At 38.3% G+C, this 19787-nt stretch overlaps 1 protein-coding gene across 2 annotated transcripts in view; it reads left to right on the forward strand.

Moving 5' to 3' along the window:
- The window catches only part of GPATCH2 (G-patch domain containing 2), a 175000-nt gene extending 163003 nt beyond the window's left edge, over nt 1-11997 (forward strand). For both annotated transcript variants that reach the window (XM_027611701.1, XM_027611702.1), the window contains exon 10: nt 7238-11997. In XM_027611701.1, coding sequence (XP_027467502.1) covers nt 7238-7458 — 221 coding nt within the window. In that variant the 3' untranslated portion in view covers nt 7459-11997. The remainder of the gene's footprint in view (nt 1-7237) is intronic.
- Nucleotides 11998-19787: the final 7790 nt, after the last annotated feature.

The following is a 19787-nucleotide window of genomic DNA, read 5'->3' on the forward strand; positions in this document are numbered from 1 at the left end:
CCAAATGGAGTAGAAAGAATAGGGAGGTACATTATTTGCAGAGTATATTGACTGAATTCATTGAAAATGATAGAATTCTTACAACTGAAGAAAAATGTGATTCTTCATATTCAAAAAGTACAAGTCTTTTTCAGAAAATAGTTAATAGAAATTTAGTCATACCTAGATGCACTGTAATAAAACTTAAGAACACCAAAGAGAAAGAAAAGAACTTAGCAGCCAGGGAGAAAAGATGTAACCTACATAGGAATGAAATTACACTGGTAGCAGACTTAAAAACATCAGTACAGTCCAGAAGATAAGAGATAATATTTTCAAAGTGTGGAGATAAAATAACAATCAACATAGAGTTTTATATCCAGTTAAACTACTTCCCAAGAGTGAGGATGAAATACAGACAATTTCAGGTGGAGACCAATTATTACTAAGGCTAATACTTCATGTAGAAGAAAATGGAATTCATAAAAAGAATCAAAATCAAGAAGGAATTGTGAGCAAAGAGATTGTTAAACATGTCCATAAAGCTAAAATACTGAATATATAAAAGTTAATAATGATGGTGACAATGCCCATGAAATGATTGATTTGGATGTATTAAAAGTAAGATGGAGGGGTGCCTGGGTGGCTCAGTCGGTTAAGCATCTGCCTTTGGCTCAGGTCATGATCTCAGGGTCCTGGGATTGAGCCCCATGTCGGGCTCCCTGCTCAGTGTGGAGCCTGCTTCTCCCTCTCCCTCTGCCCCTTCCTCCACCCACCCCCTGCTTGTGCTCTCCCTCTCTCTCAAATAAATAAAATATTTTTTAAAAAAAATAAGGTGGAAGGGGCGCCTGGGTGGCTCAGTTGGTTAAGCGACTGCCTTCGGCTCAGGTCATGATCCTGGAGTCCCGGGATCGAGTCCCACATCGGGCTTCCTGCTCAGCAGGGAGTCTGCTTCTCCCTCTCACCCTCTTCCCTCTCGTGCTTTCTATCTCTCATTCTCTCTCTCTCAAATAAATAAATAAAATCTTTAAAAAAAAAAAAATAAGGTGGAAGTAAAACTCTGTATGACAATATGGAAATGTGAAGAAATAAGTCAGGTATGTATGTTGATATTTAAAGGTAATCACTAAAACAATAAAAATATAACATACAATTTTCAAGCTGATATAAGCAAGCAAGAGATGCCAGAAAGGAAGAAACAAAAATGTAGAGAATTCCCCACAAAAATGTAGAGGAAGGCAAGGCAAATAGCATTAAATAATATAGGAAAAATAGATCCAGGTATACCAATGATCACAATAAATGTAAATGCATCGGTTAAATTCAGGGATTATTATAACAGATTAAAAAAAAAAAATCAGGGCACCTGGGTGGCTCAGTCGTTAAGCATCTGCCTTCGGCTCAGGTCATGATCCCAGGGTCCTGGGATCGAGCCCCACATCGGGCTCCCTGCTCTGCGGGAAGCCTGCTTCTCCCTCTCCTGCTCCCCCTGCTTGTGTTCCCTCTCTTGCTGTGTCTCTGTCAAATAAATAAAATATTTTAAAAAATAAAAAATTAAAAAAAAACCTGTAAATGTTGTTTACAACAAGCACAACTAAAAGCTAGGTTTTAATTTAAATACCTGTCAGATAAGCTGGATTTATAGCAAGCAAAATGAATCTTTAGGTATTTCAAGAGAGTTGAAACACTGTCTTCAGACAGACTTGCCATGTTAGGTTAGATTGGTAATTTCTCAGGAGTTTGAAATTTGTGAACAGTGAAATCTCAGTCATTTGGAGAATGTGGCAAAAGAAATGACATAATAGAAAGTATTGGTGATATAATATTTTAAGTCAAATGTTCAGTCAGTGAATGGGTAACATTTGGATTCAAATGTAAGTCCACATTCTAACTGGGACACTTTCTAGCTAGTTGACTTTTGGCAGGTGTGTTACTTCTTCAAACCTCAGTCTTATCTGTAAAATGGAACCAATAATACCTATCTTTTAGATTGATAAGAAAGATAAAAAGAAATGGTGAACATGGAAGCATTTGTAATGTGAAGAGCTACAGACATCATTATATTCTGTCATCCACCTATGTTAGTGTATGTTTGCTGTGTTTTGTCCTTACATAAATTGAGAGAAGTTATCATTACAATTCTGCTATAACCCAATTAATTTTTTTTTAGTTGTTTGAAGCATCATCATCACTAAAATTGTTTATTTGCCATTAATTCTCATGGAAAGTGTGTAGGTTTTTGGAGTAAACTTAACCGAAGTTAGAATCTTGCTTACTCACTGTGTAGTCATGGTCAAATGACATCATGTCTCCAAGGCCGACTGTAATTCCTTGCTAGCACAGTTGTTATGAGGAATGGATATAATGAATGTCATATTCCCAACAAGCAAACCATGTGCGTGGTACATAGTAGGCAAACCATAAATGGTCTTGATTATATATTATTGCAAATAAACATCCCTGTGTGCCTTCAGAACCAAGACAATTGTAAGACTTTTTTTAGTTTTCTGAAAACACTCTTCTTTGATTTATAATGATTCCATAAGAAATATATTTCTGTATAACCAAAGTATCTATTAATAAAAACACTTCTGGGGTGCCTTGGGTGGCTCAGCCAGTTGAGCCGTCAGCTCATGGCATAATCCCAGGGCCCTGCTCAGTTGGGAATGTAAGTGCTTCTCCCTCTCTCTCCGTCCCTCCCCCTGCTCATGCTCTCTCTCACTCTTGCTCGCTCTCACTCTTTCAAATAAATGACTAAAATCTTTAAAGAAAAAAAAAACTTCTCCAAACATGTCGATATAGATTACATCTTTCATTCTTTACAAAGTATTCATCACTTTGAAAAAAAAAAAAAACAGGAAATTGTTCTACATTAAATTTTTATTATTTAAAAAGTATGTGCCTTGTATTTTAAGAAATGAAGGGTTTGAACTGATTTGATTTAGCAAAATTCATATGAGAAACGTCTACAGTATTGCAGATAAAATGCAGAATGGTCTAAATCAGGCTTTTCTATAGTAAGAATGAAATAATTAAAACATCTGACAGGGGCGCCTGGGTGGCTCAGTCGTTAAGTGGCTGCCTTCGGCTCAGGTCGTGATCCCAGGATCCTGGGATCGAGCCCCGCATCAGGGTCCCTGCTCAGCGGGAAGCCTGCTTCTCCCTCTCCCACTCCCCCTGCCTGTGTTCCCTCTCTCTGTCAAATAAATAAAAATCTTAAAAAAAAAAAATCTGACAAAGAGTAGTAACACCTACCATTTTCTCACATTCTCAAACTGTGCTAAATCCTGTTTCTTTTCTTCGCAGTAATCAAAAAACCCATGTCCTTCAATTAGTTATGGAGAACAGAGGACCATATTATAACTCGTGATTTTAATAACCAATAATCGTAATAACAGCCCCGCCCCCCAGCTGGCTAGTACAGTAATAGGGAGAAGGGGATGGGAAGAAAGCGCGAGAGTGGTACTGCAAGTGCTCAGATGCGTTGTGAATACAGGGGAGGGACTGAAGCAGGGTGCGCTAGCTGCCATGGAGGAAGCAGCATGTGTCCCCTCCCCTTCCACTGGCTGTTTATCCAACATCAATACAACACTTTAGGAGCCAAATTACTAAACAAGCTGCCAATTAGGCTTGCAGTCAGCTGGACAGATTAGCAGCTAAGAGAGGCCGATACAAGATTTTCATCTCTTGAGCCAATTACGCAAGTGAATTACCATCCACAATACTCCCCGGAAGATTGGAGAGGAAAGGACCGACTCAGCTGTCATAGGCTAGAGCCCGCATAACGGGGGCTGGGAACGGGAGCCCAGGAGGGCTAGCAGCCTAGGTATTGCTAAAATTGCCCGAGCAGGAGGAGAGCCTTCCAGGAAAGGACTTAAAAGATTTAGCACTGCCAGGAGCAAAAGGAGAGGAAATTATGGTTGTAGGATGCTGTGTGGAGACTGAATTGTTCCACTCCCTAGTCTTAATCTCATGAAAAGGATGAGAGACCAACAGTAGATCTCACTCCAGAATCACTGTCCATGAAAAATGAACTGTTAGCTTGTCTCTAAGATTGCATAGAAAAGCTTTTTTTTTCCTTTTTCTTTTCAGGAATCCATGTTTCTATGTGGAAGGATTTAGCATTTAAGAAATTAAATGTTCTTTTTTTTATTGTTTTACTTGAAAGTACAAGATAATGCTTTATCTTATTTTATTTTCATTAAGAAGAGATAAAAGCAGCACCCGAAAAACAGAGAGAGTGGGTTCTTTTCCATCTAGATAAAAAACACAAGTATGGGAGGATTCTTGTGGCCACTCCTGGGACCACTGTGCTTAAAGTATCAACATTTTTAAATGATGATGCTCAATTACCATTTGCTGTTCACTTTAGAACTGAGACATGACCACAATTTAACCATTTTTGAAGAGGTGTATTAAATTGGCCTCATATTTTTTCTTAAATGTTAAACAAATTTTAAACCTGAACTTTACAAGCTCTTGTATTCAAAATATGATTAAACAGATGTGTAGCCAGAACACCATTAGACCTCTGATGCATTTTGAGCTTATAGATGGAATTAAACTAATTTGTGGCAATCACTTAAAAATCAAGGCTGTGGGACAGGATCCTAGCGCACTGTTCAACCTGATATACCTGATCAGCGGCAGTTCAGAAAATATTAGATGTCTTGGAGGTCTGTCTTGGTTGCCACCATAATCATAATTTCAAAATAAAACTCTAATGGCTCTTTTTGTTGTTATATTAGGGAAGAGTTTGACAAAAGACTTTTCTTTAGTTTGTGTGTGTGTGTGTGCGCGCATATGTGCACGGAGATTTTATATGTATATATAATGAATTACGAATTTTTTTATATACCAGTCATTGCCATTCAAGCTGTTCGCAACTAAAATGTTTTTTTCCATTACACATTAAGATACTTGTTTCAGTGAGCTAAGACCCAATTTGACAAACCCAAAACCGACTCATTGTGGTAACCTGGTTCTTATTTATTCCCTGTTTACTAATTCAGCAAATGGCAATAACATATTCCATTCTCAGTCCTACAACATACTGAAGATTGGGACTACCACAATGTCCAATAAAGGGCTTTGAAAATCAATTGATTATAGTAAATGAATGTCCATTATTAAAACTTATTTCTAGCACTTTACAGTTTCTTTCTTCTACAACTCAGAATCATGGGGAACAATCCACTTGCTCTTCCCCAGAATGCCAGTTACAAAGTACCACATAAACTGTTGGTTCAACCCTGCTATTTCGTTTATTATGAATTTTTTTACCATGAAATACATATCCCAAAGAACACGTGGAAATGCAGAGGAACCGTTTAAAGAACAAAATAATACGCTGGCCATTTCTGTAACCACAGAGGGCCAAGAAATAGAACTTTATACTCTGCAGTCCCGTAGGTAATATTTTTGTTATTGTTTTTGGTGCTTGAGGATCCATCTTAAACATAATATTAGAGAAGGAGAGGGACAGAGAGTCCCAACCTTCTTGGGGGCGGGCGGTGAAGATGGAGTAGAAGGTGCCCTCATAATCCCCAGTCAGGGAGAAAAAATTGATGATGTTGGAAAAGGGGTAGAGGGGGCTTGTGGGTCGGTGCCAAAGAGAGTACTGAGTGATCTTGTCAACAGCTCCCCATTTCAACCCTCAGACTGTCCAGGAAGACAGCCGCCCACATTTCAGAGCAGAAATATGCTGGACCCACGGCTGAGCTGGTATATATGCCAGAGGCATCCTCAGATCTTTGAAAAGGGAGACGATCTTCAGCCCTGAAGGACTAGGGAGGGAATGGTGGTCAAACACTGCATCCCTGTAAGTTTGCCACCTCAGAGTTTTACAACAGACTTCTTGGAAAGCGTGATAGAGGAGATCGGGCTAAATATGTTCTCACTAAAACAAGGATTGTTTTAAGATGCCCTCATCCCCTTTCCCACACCATCTCCAGTATTAGTTTGATAATCACTTCCTTCTTCTGCAAAGGGAGTAACCACAAGACATGCTCTGGTAATTGAGAGGTCCGATTGCTTTTAACTGGTTATCTCTAGATTTGCTAGATTCCCCTTTCATACACCACAATCTCTCAGCTGCTGCTACAGGATGAACAGAAATGGACCCCTCGGAGCGCCAGCCTGCTCCACAACAGGTGCACACAGACCAAGGCCAAATGTGCAGCTGAAGGAGGGAGCTCAGGTTCTTGTGATTCCTTGACATTTACATCGGTTAGTTTCTCAGTCCTTTGACTTTAGATGCTTAGTACTTCTGCACTTTCCCCTAGAATCAAATGTACGTTTATAAGCTCAACTGTTTCCATAAGAGCCTCCAAGAAAATTTAAAGTCAATCTTTGAAAATGCCATCAAATAGAAAATGCTTAAAATAGGTACATCTCTCAGTTGTCTTTGCAAAGAACATAGGGGAAACAAGAACTATTTCTAAATCTCATGATAAGCACTGCCCAATCTCCTTTTCCTAAATAAGGAATGAAGGTAGGTAGGAGATCAGGGACAGAGGGGAAAGGGAAGAATTATTTTATATATAGCACTATCGGTAACTTTAATATTCTTTTCCTCTATTTTTTCCCTTCTTGCCTGCTTCTGTAGTAATCAAAAACATAGACATGGAAGAAGGAGGAAGAAAGGAATTATTATAGTCCAAATCATAAATAACAAGAAGAGGATTAGAACAATGTAAACAATTCCTAGGAATTAGGGATGCCAAAGGTTGTGCTTTTTGTTTGGTTTGGTTTTAGTTTTGGTTTTATTGAATGTCAAGGCCCCAGGCAAATATAAGATATTATGGTGGTAAGTTGGTGATTTTCAGAATTACCATTGAGGCTAATGCAGGAATGAAAATAAATTTCTTTGTATTTTATCAATTTATTAAGGCTACATTGTATACACGATCTCAACTGATTCTTGCCACTTTCTGTGAGGTGGACAGTGGACATTGTTCCACCTGCTTTACAGATGAGGAAACAAAAGCCCCAGGAAGTTGAATAACTTAGCTACTAAATAGTAGAGCTGAAACTCTAAACGAGATCTCTCTTCCATTGATTCCTCTATCCCTACAAGCTCCTCATCCCAAGATGAATAAACAGGCCTCCTCACCATGACCACCCCTCCACCTGTGTACCTTGTTGAAAGAAAAACATAGGAGAATATGATTTTCTTAGCTTGAGAGGATCTTCACTTACGTCTGTACTAATATGTTTTGGGGGTTGTTGTGTTTTTTCTGCCATTTTGTAATTTCAGGATTTGTAGGGGAAAACGCCCAACCGATCCTCGAAAACAACATTGGAAACCGAATGCTCCAGAACATGGGCTGGACACCTGGGTCAGGCCTTGGACGAGATGGCAAGGGGATCGCTGAGCCCATTCAAGCCATGCAGAGGCCAAAAGGATTAGGTCTTGGATTTCCTCTACCAAAAAGCACCCCTGCAACTGCCACTCCCAATTCAGGAAAATCCGCCTAAGAAGAAAAGCAAAGAAGAAATGTTCTACAATTTTTAGTCACGATATATATCCCATTGTCCTAAAATGACAACATAGCTTCTGTTTTCGAAGCAGAAATCTACATTGCCTCAAACTCATCACTCTAGCATCCTTACTGCATTCAGTCCTGCCACAGGGAGAGAGATGGGGTTCCATCACAATTCCTGGTGCTAAAGTGAAAACCTTCACCTTTTCAAATTTGCAGCAATTTTCAGCTATTTCTAGGTATAAAGAACAGCTCTCCTATTTATTTTGATCTCATAGGTCAGTCACTTCTAGCTTGATTCGTTCATGTGTGTGTGCAATGCCCAGGCAAATGTGAGCACACCCACAGGTTTCTCAAATGGGATAGGCCAGAGAGGATGGTGTTTCCTATCATCCCTAGAGCTTGAAAGACCTATCATCACATCAGTCCTAAGCAAATCTTTATTTAAAAGGCTTGACAATTTCACGTTCCCCGAATTTGGCCCTGTACCAATTAATCTCTCCTTGGACAGTGTAGTATAAAGTTCACAGTTTACAAACAACAACTAATGTTTCCCTCTGACATTTTGACCAAAATAAACTTCATCATTGTCACCAGAGTGCCCGCAACATTACCTTAATGCAGATTTTACAAATTTTACCTCATCTAGAACATAAAATAATTGTTGAAAGAAAAATGTATTTTTTAAATTTACCATGACTGAACTGTAAATTCTATTAGTCTAGACTGACTGCTACCTCTCTCTTCCCAAAGGTTGATATTTTTTTAAGATCAACGCAACTGTGGTAAACTAATTTTCAATTTAACCATTGGAGTAACTAATAAGAATTATCAAATCAATTTGTTTGAAAATTTAAATGGCTCTCCCAAGAATTGAGATTTCTGGCAGTGATCTAGCCCATTTATAAGGTGAACAAGAAAATGAATGGTAATGATTTGCCCTTTCTAACATCTAAGTAGTTACTTTAAAACCAAGCAAAACAAGTCATTTTTATTATGTGCCTCCTATTGTTATTTTTGAATCATCTGCTTCATAATGCCAGAGATGCTAAATTGCTCTTAGCTTAGAAGATGTTGATCTTCATTATTAAAGACTGATAATATATTTATAATGACTCTTATTGGTTGAGTAAAGGTCAAGAAAACACATGTGGATCACCTTTCTAATGGAGTTTTTTAAGGCTTTTTTTTTAAGAGCAGTTTTAGGTTCACAGAAAAGTTAAGGTACAGAGATTTCTCATATACCCTCTGCCCCCAAACATGCACAGCCTCCCCCATTATCAGCATCCCCCACTAGAATGGAACATTTGTTACAATCGATAAGCCTACGTTGACACGTCATAATCATCCAAAGTCCACAGCTTACATTGCAGTTCACTCTGGTCTTGTACATTCCATAGGTTTGGATAAATATATAATGACATGGATCCACCATTATAGTATCACACAGAGCAGTTTCACTGCCCTGAAAATCCTTGATGTTCCATTGTAGTAGGTTTTAGAATATTTTGCAAATGTTTTTTAAAGGTGGGAGAGGAGGTTTGTGCATATAGTAGACCTTTCCTAGGTGGTCTCCTAACTGCCAGTTGAGGAGAAAGAAGTCAGCCTGCCATTGGAGAGCCTCTGTGGTTTGCCAAATGTACACATTTCTTTTAAGCATTATCTTCTTTCCTAGGGGTATTGTGGTAAGAGGACAGGTTAGTTAAGGGATTATAGACTACCAGGTAAATTGCTCTTTGAGGCATTCTTATTGGATAGAGTAACCCTGTTGTATCATTATTTTTATAAGTTTGTTTCTTTGAAATTTGCCATTTTTTAAAAAAGTGCTTTTTGTTAAATACTCATTCTAGCTATGTAAGCGGGAAAAGTGGAGATCATCTATATACCAGGTTGAAACTTCTTTATGATAGTGTAGAGTGCTCTAGGATCTATCCAAAAGATTTTATTTTTAAATCCATTGCCTGAAAATCTTCTAAAACCCTAGAATTTTGAAAAGCCAAATTTGGAGCCACTGATCACACACAGGTTATCGTGAGACTGGTCCCAAACTCCTGAGGACTTGGCTGGCTGTTCTTTTTCACTCTGCGATGTTCCAGCCCTCATAGTGAGGAAGAGCAGAACATATACCAGCTGGCATAGGGAAACTCTTTCATTAAATTTTACAGTCTTAATGAATATTTTGTATTGTTTCCCTTCTAGAAAGGTACTAGTCCTCTGAAGCAGCCCCTCAGAGATGCTCACTTAGCTTGGGTGTTGTTCTCAAACACTCCCTCCAAAGTAATTCATGTTTACATTATCAGGAAGCAAAAGAAAGTTCAAATTCTTGACGTGTAGAGCCCTCTATGTGGCTCTCAGAGGACTTAAAATATTTTTTATGTTATAGAAGTATTTAACTAAACAGACTATATGAATCAGTACTCCAAGTAGAGAAGTGACAACGTCCTAAACTTCCCCCACCCCACTATTAGCACACAAACATACATCAGAAGCACATACGTCCCTTCCCCGTTCAGTCCTTAAGAAAAATCAGTGCAGACCTGTTGTTCTATTTGTACCCAAACTGAACTGGAGAAATAAACACAATTAAAATACTGAATTTTTAATGTAAATCAAATAACTTTTAAGATATGAAGCCCACTAATTTGTATTTCACATATAATTCTAGTTAATTTTTACCTGCTTGTTACTATGCACTTAGAACCCAAAACATCCAAAGGAATTCATGATTTAGAATGCACATTCATGTCTTCTGAAAAAGGTGGTAAGATTTTTCTCTGCTCCTTTGTGAAGCCACTTTTCTATTTTACAGTATCTAAAGCCCCATATCAAATTAATCAGTCATGCTAAAAACTTTAGAGAATACATCTCTTCCTTTACTGTCTGAATTATCCATCCATAGATGTAGCCGAGAGAGGCTGAACATGACTACCTTAGCAGCTCAACTTTTTTTCTTTGTGTAAGTTGTTATACTTGATACTGATGAGACTGTGTGTTCGGGTCATTTCCTTCCTTCCTTCCTTCCCCCAAATGTAATTTTTTAAGGCTACGTTCCCCTCGAATTTGTTTGCTTTCATTTTTCAGTTAAATGATACCCCTTTAAAAGAAAATGCATAAGTAACTAAAACTTACCAATTAATTGTCTCAACATTTGAATACATAGATTTTATAACTCATACCGTGGTTATCAAACAGAAGTTATGGTAGGGTTAAAGATATGCACAATGTATACACATTTAGGTGTGTTTACAGGGCACATATGTGTGCAATAAACAGACATGATTGTAAAATACTGCATTTTATTAATATGTTTATTTTAACATTGTGAATTAATATTCTTGTAATGAATTGAACTGACAGTTGCTTCTCTTCAACACATTTTCATTTTGAGCCGCTGTTTTGTGAAAGAGAAACCATGTCTTTCTAAAGACAAAAAGTATTGTAAAATGAAGTTGGCTAGCAAAGACTATTTTGGATTTTTTTTTCCCTTCTGGTAGAAAGTTATATTAATAATACAACAAATAAAACAACGGTTAAAAATGTCATTTATAAGCAGTCATTGTCTTTGTGCTTTAAATGTTTACCTCTTAAAAAGTAAAGTTGAAAATACTCTTAAAAAATTTAATTACTACCCTTTGCCAATTAAGATCTAACAGTTAAACTCATTGTTCATTTTTAAGCCCTGGAAAATTTGAATATTTCCAAAAAATTTTAGAGAAAAAAATTGGTAAACATATTTGACGCACACATTTATTCACAGCTGATTGTGACCTGCTACATTTTCATCATGTGTTTATTTTCTCTGAAGTTGGGCTAGACTGTCTCAAGGCCTCCTTCCACTCAAACATTCTCTGATTCTCAAGTAACAAGTACATGTTCTCTCTCTGGTGGCTTGAAATATCAATGAGAATCATATATGTTCCAGTCACTCCATTTCCTCCTGGAACATTGTACCCTTCATAAACATACTTTGATATTTTAAATATTCTGTGAAAGTGTTGAGTTTTGTTTGCTGTAAGAAGCATCTTACTCTGTTGATAAAATTTTATCTTCTGTCCCCCAAAAACTAGAGTTGTTAGTGTAGGTAGATTATTTTTTTTATCCAGTAGGTATTAAATACTCATTTATTTAACAGGCTTGCAGTAATATATACTCAACTGACAAGTGGACCATGAAGGCTCCTTCTGCTGGGTTCCTACTAAGCAAAGACTCATTACTTTACACACCTGACGTTTTAAGTAGATCCAGATTTGTCTCTAGTGAGCCAGTGCCATTAACTGCCAGGAGTATGATCTACTATCGCCACTTTTAGTTTTATCTGTACATTAGAGTTGTCTTCTGTCTTTGAATTGTCAGGCAGTTTAAATCATTCCCAGATTCACAGACCTCACTCCTGTTTCGTTATCAGAATGTCTTATGTTTACCCCTTAATCTTTCAAGGATGAAGTTGGGTAACAATTGAAGGCGATTTTTGTGCTTGTTTAGGTTTTGTTTTTTGGTTTTTGTTTTGTTTTGTTTTTGAGGTTTGAATTTTCAAAATAAATCACTAGAATTTTAAATGTGTGTATGATACTTGATTTTTCAGGTATAAGACCATAGAGACAAGACTGTATTATGATAGTATCCCAAATAAAAAGACAACCCCCACAACTATTTTTTACCTATTTTTCATCTTCCTGTTAAATTTCTAAGAAATGTTTATTCTTCCTGAAGGCAGCATTCTTTAATAAAAGCAGAGAAGGTGAGAACTAGTATGCTAATTCAACATAAAGTAACGCTTCCTAAAATGGCAGTTTCCCGCATCCCTTATGGAGGTGAATTTCTTCAAATGCTAGAATTTCATAATTCTCATGTGCAAATGAGTTTGGGGTGAGGGTGGGAATTAGGGTCTCTCCGATGGCCATGTGGCGAATCTGGAATTCTAAAGTTCTTTGTGGATGGCTATAATTCATTATGGAAACGATAGGTCATCCACAGTGCATGTACCAAGTATGAAACGCACAAATAATCTTTTACGTGGATGTGAAGCCCTTGGGAGCACACATTAAGGGTGTGAAATTTGAAGTGCAAAACCACAGTATTTCTAACACAATGGCTATGGTGTCTAGGCTCTCGGCAGTCAGTACAGCGGTCCATAATTCGTAAGGCTTCTTTCTTGACCCTCCCACAACTTTACATGCCTTTCCTGTTCTCCCGCGACTTCAGACTCCTTTCCACGCATCTTAGTCTACTTCACCTATTTTACTATCACAGGACAGCCTTCCAAAATGAGGAAACAGTCACCAAGCACACGGGAAACCAGCATGTTTTGACTCCTACGCCATTGTATTTCTCCATTAGGTCCCTTAACAACTCAGCTAGAAACAAGCAGCAGATTTTTTTCCCCCACTCAGTGAGTAATTGTCTGCGCTACAGTGACAGATGTGCAATATAGCAGCTTCTTCAGGAAAAAAATTAACAGTTTGTCCAGCATGTCAGCTCGCTCTTTTAGTGCTTGGGAGGTCTTGGCCCCATTATGGATGATTTAGAAATTGAGGCAAGCAAAGACCAGCTGCCTTTGCTGAAAGCCTTCGTCAGTCTCCCTCATCTGCATTCCAAGACTCACTTACATCCAGAAATTGGTGGAGCCCCTCTGGCCACAAGATGAGTATGGGCTGACAATGCCTTGATTTGTTGAGAGAGAGAATAAATGGGTTTTTCAGAAGATGAGGAAATATCTCCATTACTGGCCAATTTGCAGCATTTTATCTGTTCTTCAAACATGTCACTTTTGTTATTGTTGCATGGTAATTACATAGTGAAACGGAAAGAAAACAAATTCTGGTTACGTATTCAGATGGATTGCAAAATCATATAATCCTGATAAATGCCCATTTATGATACACACGGATGAAAGGTTCATTTTAATTTTGAATGGCTAGCTCAGCCATAAATGGGATATAGGATTAAATCCCAGAGAATCTGATTACATAAAAGCAAATAGTCTTTCCCTTCACTTCTTCAGATCCAGGAAACTCAAGGGGGGACCGGACCGTAAAGCATTCTTGCAAACACGATTTTCCTGAGACAATACAAAAAGTGAATTCAGGATTGCGTTTTGAAAAGAACAAGAACTTTCAGTGAAACCAGGGCGGTATCTTGTTGTGAGGATCGTCAGTCCTGAAGCCTGCTCAAGAAGCAAGTTGGGCCTTTGCCGAAATATTTCCTGTGTTTTCAAGCTCAGGTTCCTGCTCACTTCTGCCGTCTGGCTAAACATTTGGATCCTAGAAATCAAATGCTTTTCTTACATCCCTTTTCTAGGAGTATTTCTCCCCCATTCCCAGGACCCATTAATGTAAATAAATGTTGCCAATGGAAGTCTAGCTGAACATACAGATAATGCAAAGTGAGGAAACGTAAAGGAACAAGGGGGGCCAGCACCCCAGGATTGCTACTTAAAGTGTTGATGTGTACAGTAATGAGTCTTTGCTTAGTGGGAACCCGGCAGAAGGAGTGTCCACTTGTCAAATGAGTAGATATTACTATAAACCCATTAAATGAGTATCTAATATCTATTGGCTCCCAAGTTTGCTGTGAAAGGGAAGGAAGAGGCGCACCAGCTCTTAACTGCCTTGGTCCGGGGGACACACTTGTCACTTCTGTCCAGAATCCATCAGCCAGAACTTGTCACATGGACCCAGCTGGATTTCAAGGAAGCTGCAGAAACTAGGCGAGCACATGGATATTTGTGAGCACTATTTCTGCCACATAATCTTAATAGGACATGGCCACATTATTAAATAGCAGAGTAGTATCTACCATATTTTACTGAATCTAAGATGCCATCAATTCGAAGATGTACCTTAATTTTATGGACCGTTAAGGTAGAAAACAAAACACTGACCCACTGCGACCCACCACCCATGGCAAGATGCATCCCGACCTCAGAAATACTGAACTGTGAAAATAGGACAAAACATGTTCATAAGTATCAAGCAAATGATGCTGAGAAACAATGCTAAGGAATGTCAGGGAAGGCCATATAGATAGGTGGGATTAGATGAGCTCCTTGAAGAAAGATAGGGTTTAACTAGAAACAAGGAAGGCTCATTTTTACTGGTAACTGCTGCTGTGTATAATGTAAGTGGCACAGGGATAGGTGTGATTCCAAGCTGGATTCCAGGCCCAACCCTAGTGCCTTCTGTATGATTTGAGGCTAATGCATGAGTTTCGGGCTTCTTTGCTAAAGTTGGAAAAAATTACAACAACCTCATTTAGTTATGAGGATTAAATGTAATAATGCACATAAAATACCCTAGTACAGTGTCTGCCACATAGAAGGTGCTGTGAATTTGGGGCATTTTTCTGTTTCTGATGAAGTGATAAATTGGGGTTTTTTGTTTATGCTTCTCGTTGGGGAGAGAAGTATTAAGACATTTTGACTTTGCTAGCAGTTCCCAAGAAAGACATTAATAATCCACAATCATCCTAATTTCATAGGCATGGATGACATACCCTTAATGATAAACTTCTGCCATGACTCCAAATATTAGCTTTTTTAAAAATCCATTCAGGGTACCTGGGTAATTTTGGCTCAGATCATGAGATCAAGCCCTGCGTCGGTCTCCTCGCTGGGTGTGGAGTCTGTTTGAAATCCTCTCTCTCTCTCTCCCTCTCTCTCCCTCTGCCCCTCCCCCCCTTGCCACGCTGTCTCTCTCTCTCAAAAAAAAATTTATTCAACTAAACCTATAAATGATAAAAATACAGAATTCAATCACCTGCACTCAATAATTTCTTACTAGCTGACCTAAAATCATTCAGGAACCACTGACCATGCCTACCAAAGCCTTTGGAACCTACCATGGCTCTCGTTTATGCTACTTGTCTCACAGAACTGGGGGGCACAGAGCCCACTGAGGTCGTCGTATGCCCTGGACTCTAAGACGAACAAATGCTTTGACTACCTATTTCAGATAGGTTGCTTGCTTAAGATGCTTAGTTGAAATTCTGTCTTTTCACAGGAATTTTTTGAGAATACATTCTAGAACAGGGCTTACCAAACTCTAGAGTAGGTAAGAATCACCAGGGAGCACTTAAAACACTGAGGTTGTCCAATGGCACTCTCAAAAAGGCATCTGAACATAAGAATACAGTTGAGAAAGACTGTCTTGGAAGAACCAGATTGGGTTATTCCCCAAACCTTTGCTACATCGAACTCCAGTCTCCTACAATGGACCCTCCTGGGTCATCTGCCCCAGGTCTCCCTTTCTGGGAACTATCCTCAACAACACCACCACCACCCTCCTACCCTTTCCCAGAGGCAATTCCCAGGAATTGAAAATTAGGAGATTTTATTCTGCCCTTGCTGTGAATGATCTCTTGAGTGGAGAAGCAAGGAACAAGGAAACAGAGAAAGGCAATATGCTAATGAGTTAAAGCATGGAGCAGAGTATCAGAGAATGAAGATGAGAACAAATACACTGGGTCTCTCCCACAGCCCTGGAGCCTGGTATAAGGTTGCTAGATGTCCTCTTCATAAAAGACCAGAGGTCCATGACAGGGAAGGTGGAGAGAAAACAACATTTTTTTATGGGAGAATGTAACCTCTCTTTCCACAGGACTGGCCTTTTACATTATTGGGCAAAATACCATGTGGGCCTAAACATCTTATTAGCAAACAGATAAATCAGAGGGTGAAATGTTCGCATTACACAAAGATTTTTCATGTTGTAAAAGAGCACAGGGTCCCTTTAGGTAGCATTTTCTCAAGTGCTTATTTACAGATCATTAAATACTTAACAGAGGGAAAAAGTAAAAGCTGAAGTGCTTAAGCCAGTATTTATTAAATATCCATCATAGATTCAGATAAAGCAAATCTAAAATCATAATGACAGTTAATTGTCCAGTTTTTAGATTTTTATGTTAGCAGACAGGAAGCTAAAATAACAGCCTGTCCAGGTTAATGGAGGACTCCTGAGCATTGTACCATGATTATAATTCTTTTCTGAGGGCTTATCCTCAGTCGCATAAGACACTCCTTTATCTTATAATAAATGTCCCTTTTTTGTACAACTTAAGCTTTCTGTTATTTCCATATAGTACTCATTTTCTGCTGGATGTTGCCTAATACATGAATGTATTATAAAACACCAAAAAGTACTACCATAACTTGACCAACTGAATTTTCTCTGATTGTGCAATCATCGAAGAATTTATAGTTTTAAAGGAGCTATGACGCCTTATAATGCTTTAATAAAGTTCCACCTTGTAGCAATGGTGTATTTTAAATGACTTGGCCTCGTTTGCCTTTTCTTCTTTAAACTGAGCCCGACTCTATCAAATTCTAAGCCAGTGGTTCCTGTCTGTAGAAGAAGCCCATTACCGCAAAGGACTCTCAGAAGACTGAAGAAGAATTCTGAATATTAGTTACTTCACTTTTTAAATATGTTAATGGATATATAACATAGAACATTTTCCTCAGAGCTGTTTTACAATTTTGGGGTGTCACAGAGTAAGGAGAACATGGCAAACCCGTAAAATATGATTAGAAGCCACTTCCCGCAGCCTTTCCATCCCATCTTACGGCTACTTGGTAATCACACACCCTGGCTACTGGGTTCAGCTGGTCATTGGCCGTCACTGCTAAGATAGTTTCACTTGAAATCAGCAGCTGCCCTGTTTTCCCATCCAGCTCATCACCTGCCCCCAGCCCATCAGACAGGAGTTCCAGGACCCCTCTATAGAGAGGAAGCAAGCAAGCAAGCAAGCAAGAAAGGCGGGCAGAAAACAGAGAGCCTAACCCTCCAGCTCCCATGGTTTATTTTCCTTTTATATCTGGGACCCAGCATCAACGCTACAGCAGAAGGAACACCAGACCAGGAGTTGGAGAACCTGGATTAAAATGAGATGCATCTCTTACCTCTTCAGAACACTCACCTACCTATTCTGGTTCTGTTTCCAAATTTATAAAATAACAAGGTTGGATAGGAAAAGGAATTGATATTTCTGAGTCACTACTCCGTGCTGGGATTTCACACATAATTACCCTGTGGACTTCGCAGAAAGGTATGGCTACCTCTCATTGGTGCTTCTCAGTTATAAAGATTAGACAACACTTAACTTCCATAATGCAGACGAACTGGGGAAAAAATATGTTCCTAAACTGGCAGAAAGTCCAAATACTTACTATTTAAGGACACACAATGTTATTGTTTACAGGTAAATTACTAATAATTTAAATTCACATTGAATAAAATATTACTTGAACAAGTAATATTCAAATCGGTGTTTTTGTCTGCAAATAACATTTGTATGGTAGCAAGAGTTTTGAAAATTTTATTTTCCCTAAGTACTTTATTCTTCTTATAGTGTGTTTTGGATGTTAACTGACTGGATAAAACTGTCACTATGGTGGACAGGCAAACACTAGCCCAGCCCAAGTCTCAACGACCACAAATTCAAAATTGGTGGGGCCCATATAACTGAGATTTGATAATATCCTTTGATATGTATCTCATGATGTGTCAAGTTTCTGATCATACAGGATAACACTAACTTGACAATATGACCTTGGTCAAGAGCCCATGATTTCCCAGAACAATGAAGAAGAAAGTGATGGGTTTTTGTTTTTGTTTTTTTCTTTTAAAGAACTAGGGTCCAGAGTAATGACCTTAACTCCATGTAGAGTTTGAAGCATTGGAACAGGTTCAGAAAAAATCAAGACAAATGACTAAAGGCTAAGGGGACTGACTTTAAGAAAAATATAGGCAATGAATAATGTAGAGTTTGCTAAATAATGACCGCAGAGAAGGTTTAATACTCCCAAGAATATTTTAAAGACACAAACATCCAGAAGGAATAGAATTATTTCAGGAATTACACTTTCATTCTAGAATGAGAAAAGTATAGATTGGTTGGTTTAAAATTTTTTTAAATGATGTTTGAGTAAAAGGAAAGAGAAACATGTCTATTTTAATGGAAAACATTAAAGTAATCAAAGGAAAAACTCTTATGAAATCTCATTCTGAATTAATTGAAGCCCTTTGTGAATCCATTGAAGGCAACGAGTCAGCCCAGCTCTGGGATGATGGGTAGAAATATTCTAACATACCTGAGAATCTCATTTCCTGTCTCCACTGCCAAACCAGGAAAGGTTGTTAGGTGCATCTTCTCATTGGCCACAGGCATTCTGTCCATTCTTTTGCTGATGAGTAGCATAAGGTTTTGCTCTGGCCCTTTCTGGGTCTATTCTTTAATCTGACTTTTGCAGCTGTGAAAATAACCAAAGTACCTCACAGGTCATTAGGCTAGGTAAACTGCTCATTACAGAGTGACATGAGACCAATGATAGTCATATTCTGCCAATGCAGACTGTGTCTACTTCCTACCATCTAATTAAATGACACTTGCTAAGTATTTATGGAGCATCTACCATATGCTTATCACTGAGCCTGGTCACTGTGAGGATTCATAAGAATTTCATAGTGTGCTCACTGCCCACAAGAGACTTAGAATCTTTTTAGAGACATCCAACATATATTCAGGAGTGATATTTAAATATTATATAATGAGACTGGCATGGGCACTGGCCAATGAGAGTGGCTTCATCTTATCTGAACGGATGCCAGCTATAAATAATTGATATGGTGTAATGATGTATGTTGCTGAATCCCAGCGGACTTACATCTGATGATTTTTTAAGTTGGAGGAAAAAAACTATACCTAAAATGAAACATTGAATATAATCATATGCCAATATACATGATGGAACATCAGTGCTGTATGTGCTACTCTTCCCCATCCATGGCAGACAATATTGATCAATAATTGTGCTCTTTTACAATGAACCAGGTGCAGTCCTTGGCAGTCAAAGGCAATCAAAGTTAACTTGTGTGACAAAATCCATTTCCAATCCCTTATGGATTCCATAAGCGTTGGTCACAGAAGGGAGATAACGTCAAAACACCTAACCATATAAACCTTCAATAATACTTTCTTGATACTTTTCAGGAACTTCTTGTCTACCCTTCATCATGTGAATCTCCCTTCTTACAAATGTACACATACTGGTTTTTCCCATCCCCTTTCCTTTCCTATGCCCTTCCTCTTGTCTGGCTAAATAGATTTCCCAGGAATCTGTGTACATTTAGAATCAGGTTAAACCTCATTTCTTGCTACCCATCTTACTCTTATAATTTTTATACATCTTTTTAAAGCACTGATTAGCACAGCTAAAATAATATTTTTAACTTTCTTTGAGGCAAGGATTAGGATTATTTTTTAATAGCTCTCTCATCATTTACTTTAACCTTATTTTTATTTTAATCTCCTTGGCCCAGAGAGTATATA

The sequence above is a fragment of the Zalophus californianus genome, chromosome 10 (assembly GCF_009762305.2).
Source record: "Zalophus californianus isolate mZalCal1 chromosome 10, mZalCal1.pri.v2, whole genome shotgun sequence".
Lineage (NCBI taxonomy): Eukaryota > Metazoa > Chordata > Mammalia > Carnivora > Otariidae > Zalophus > Zalophus californianus.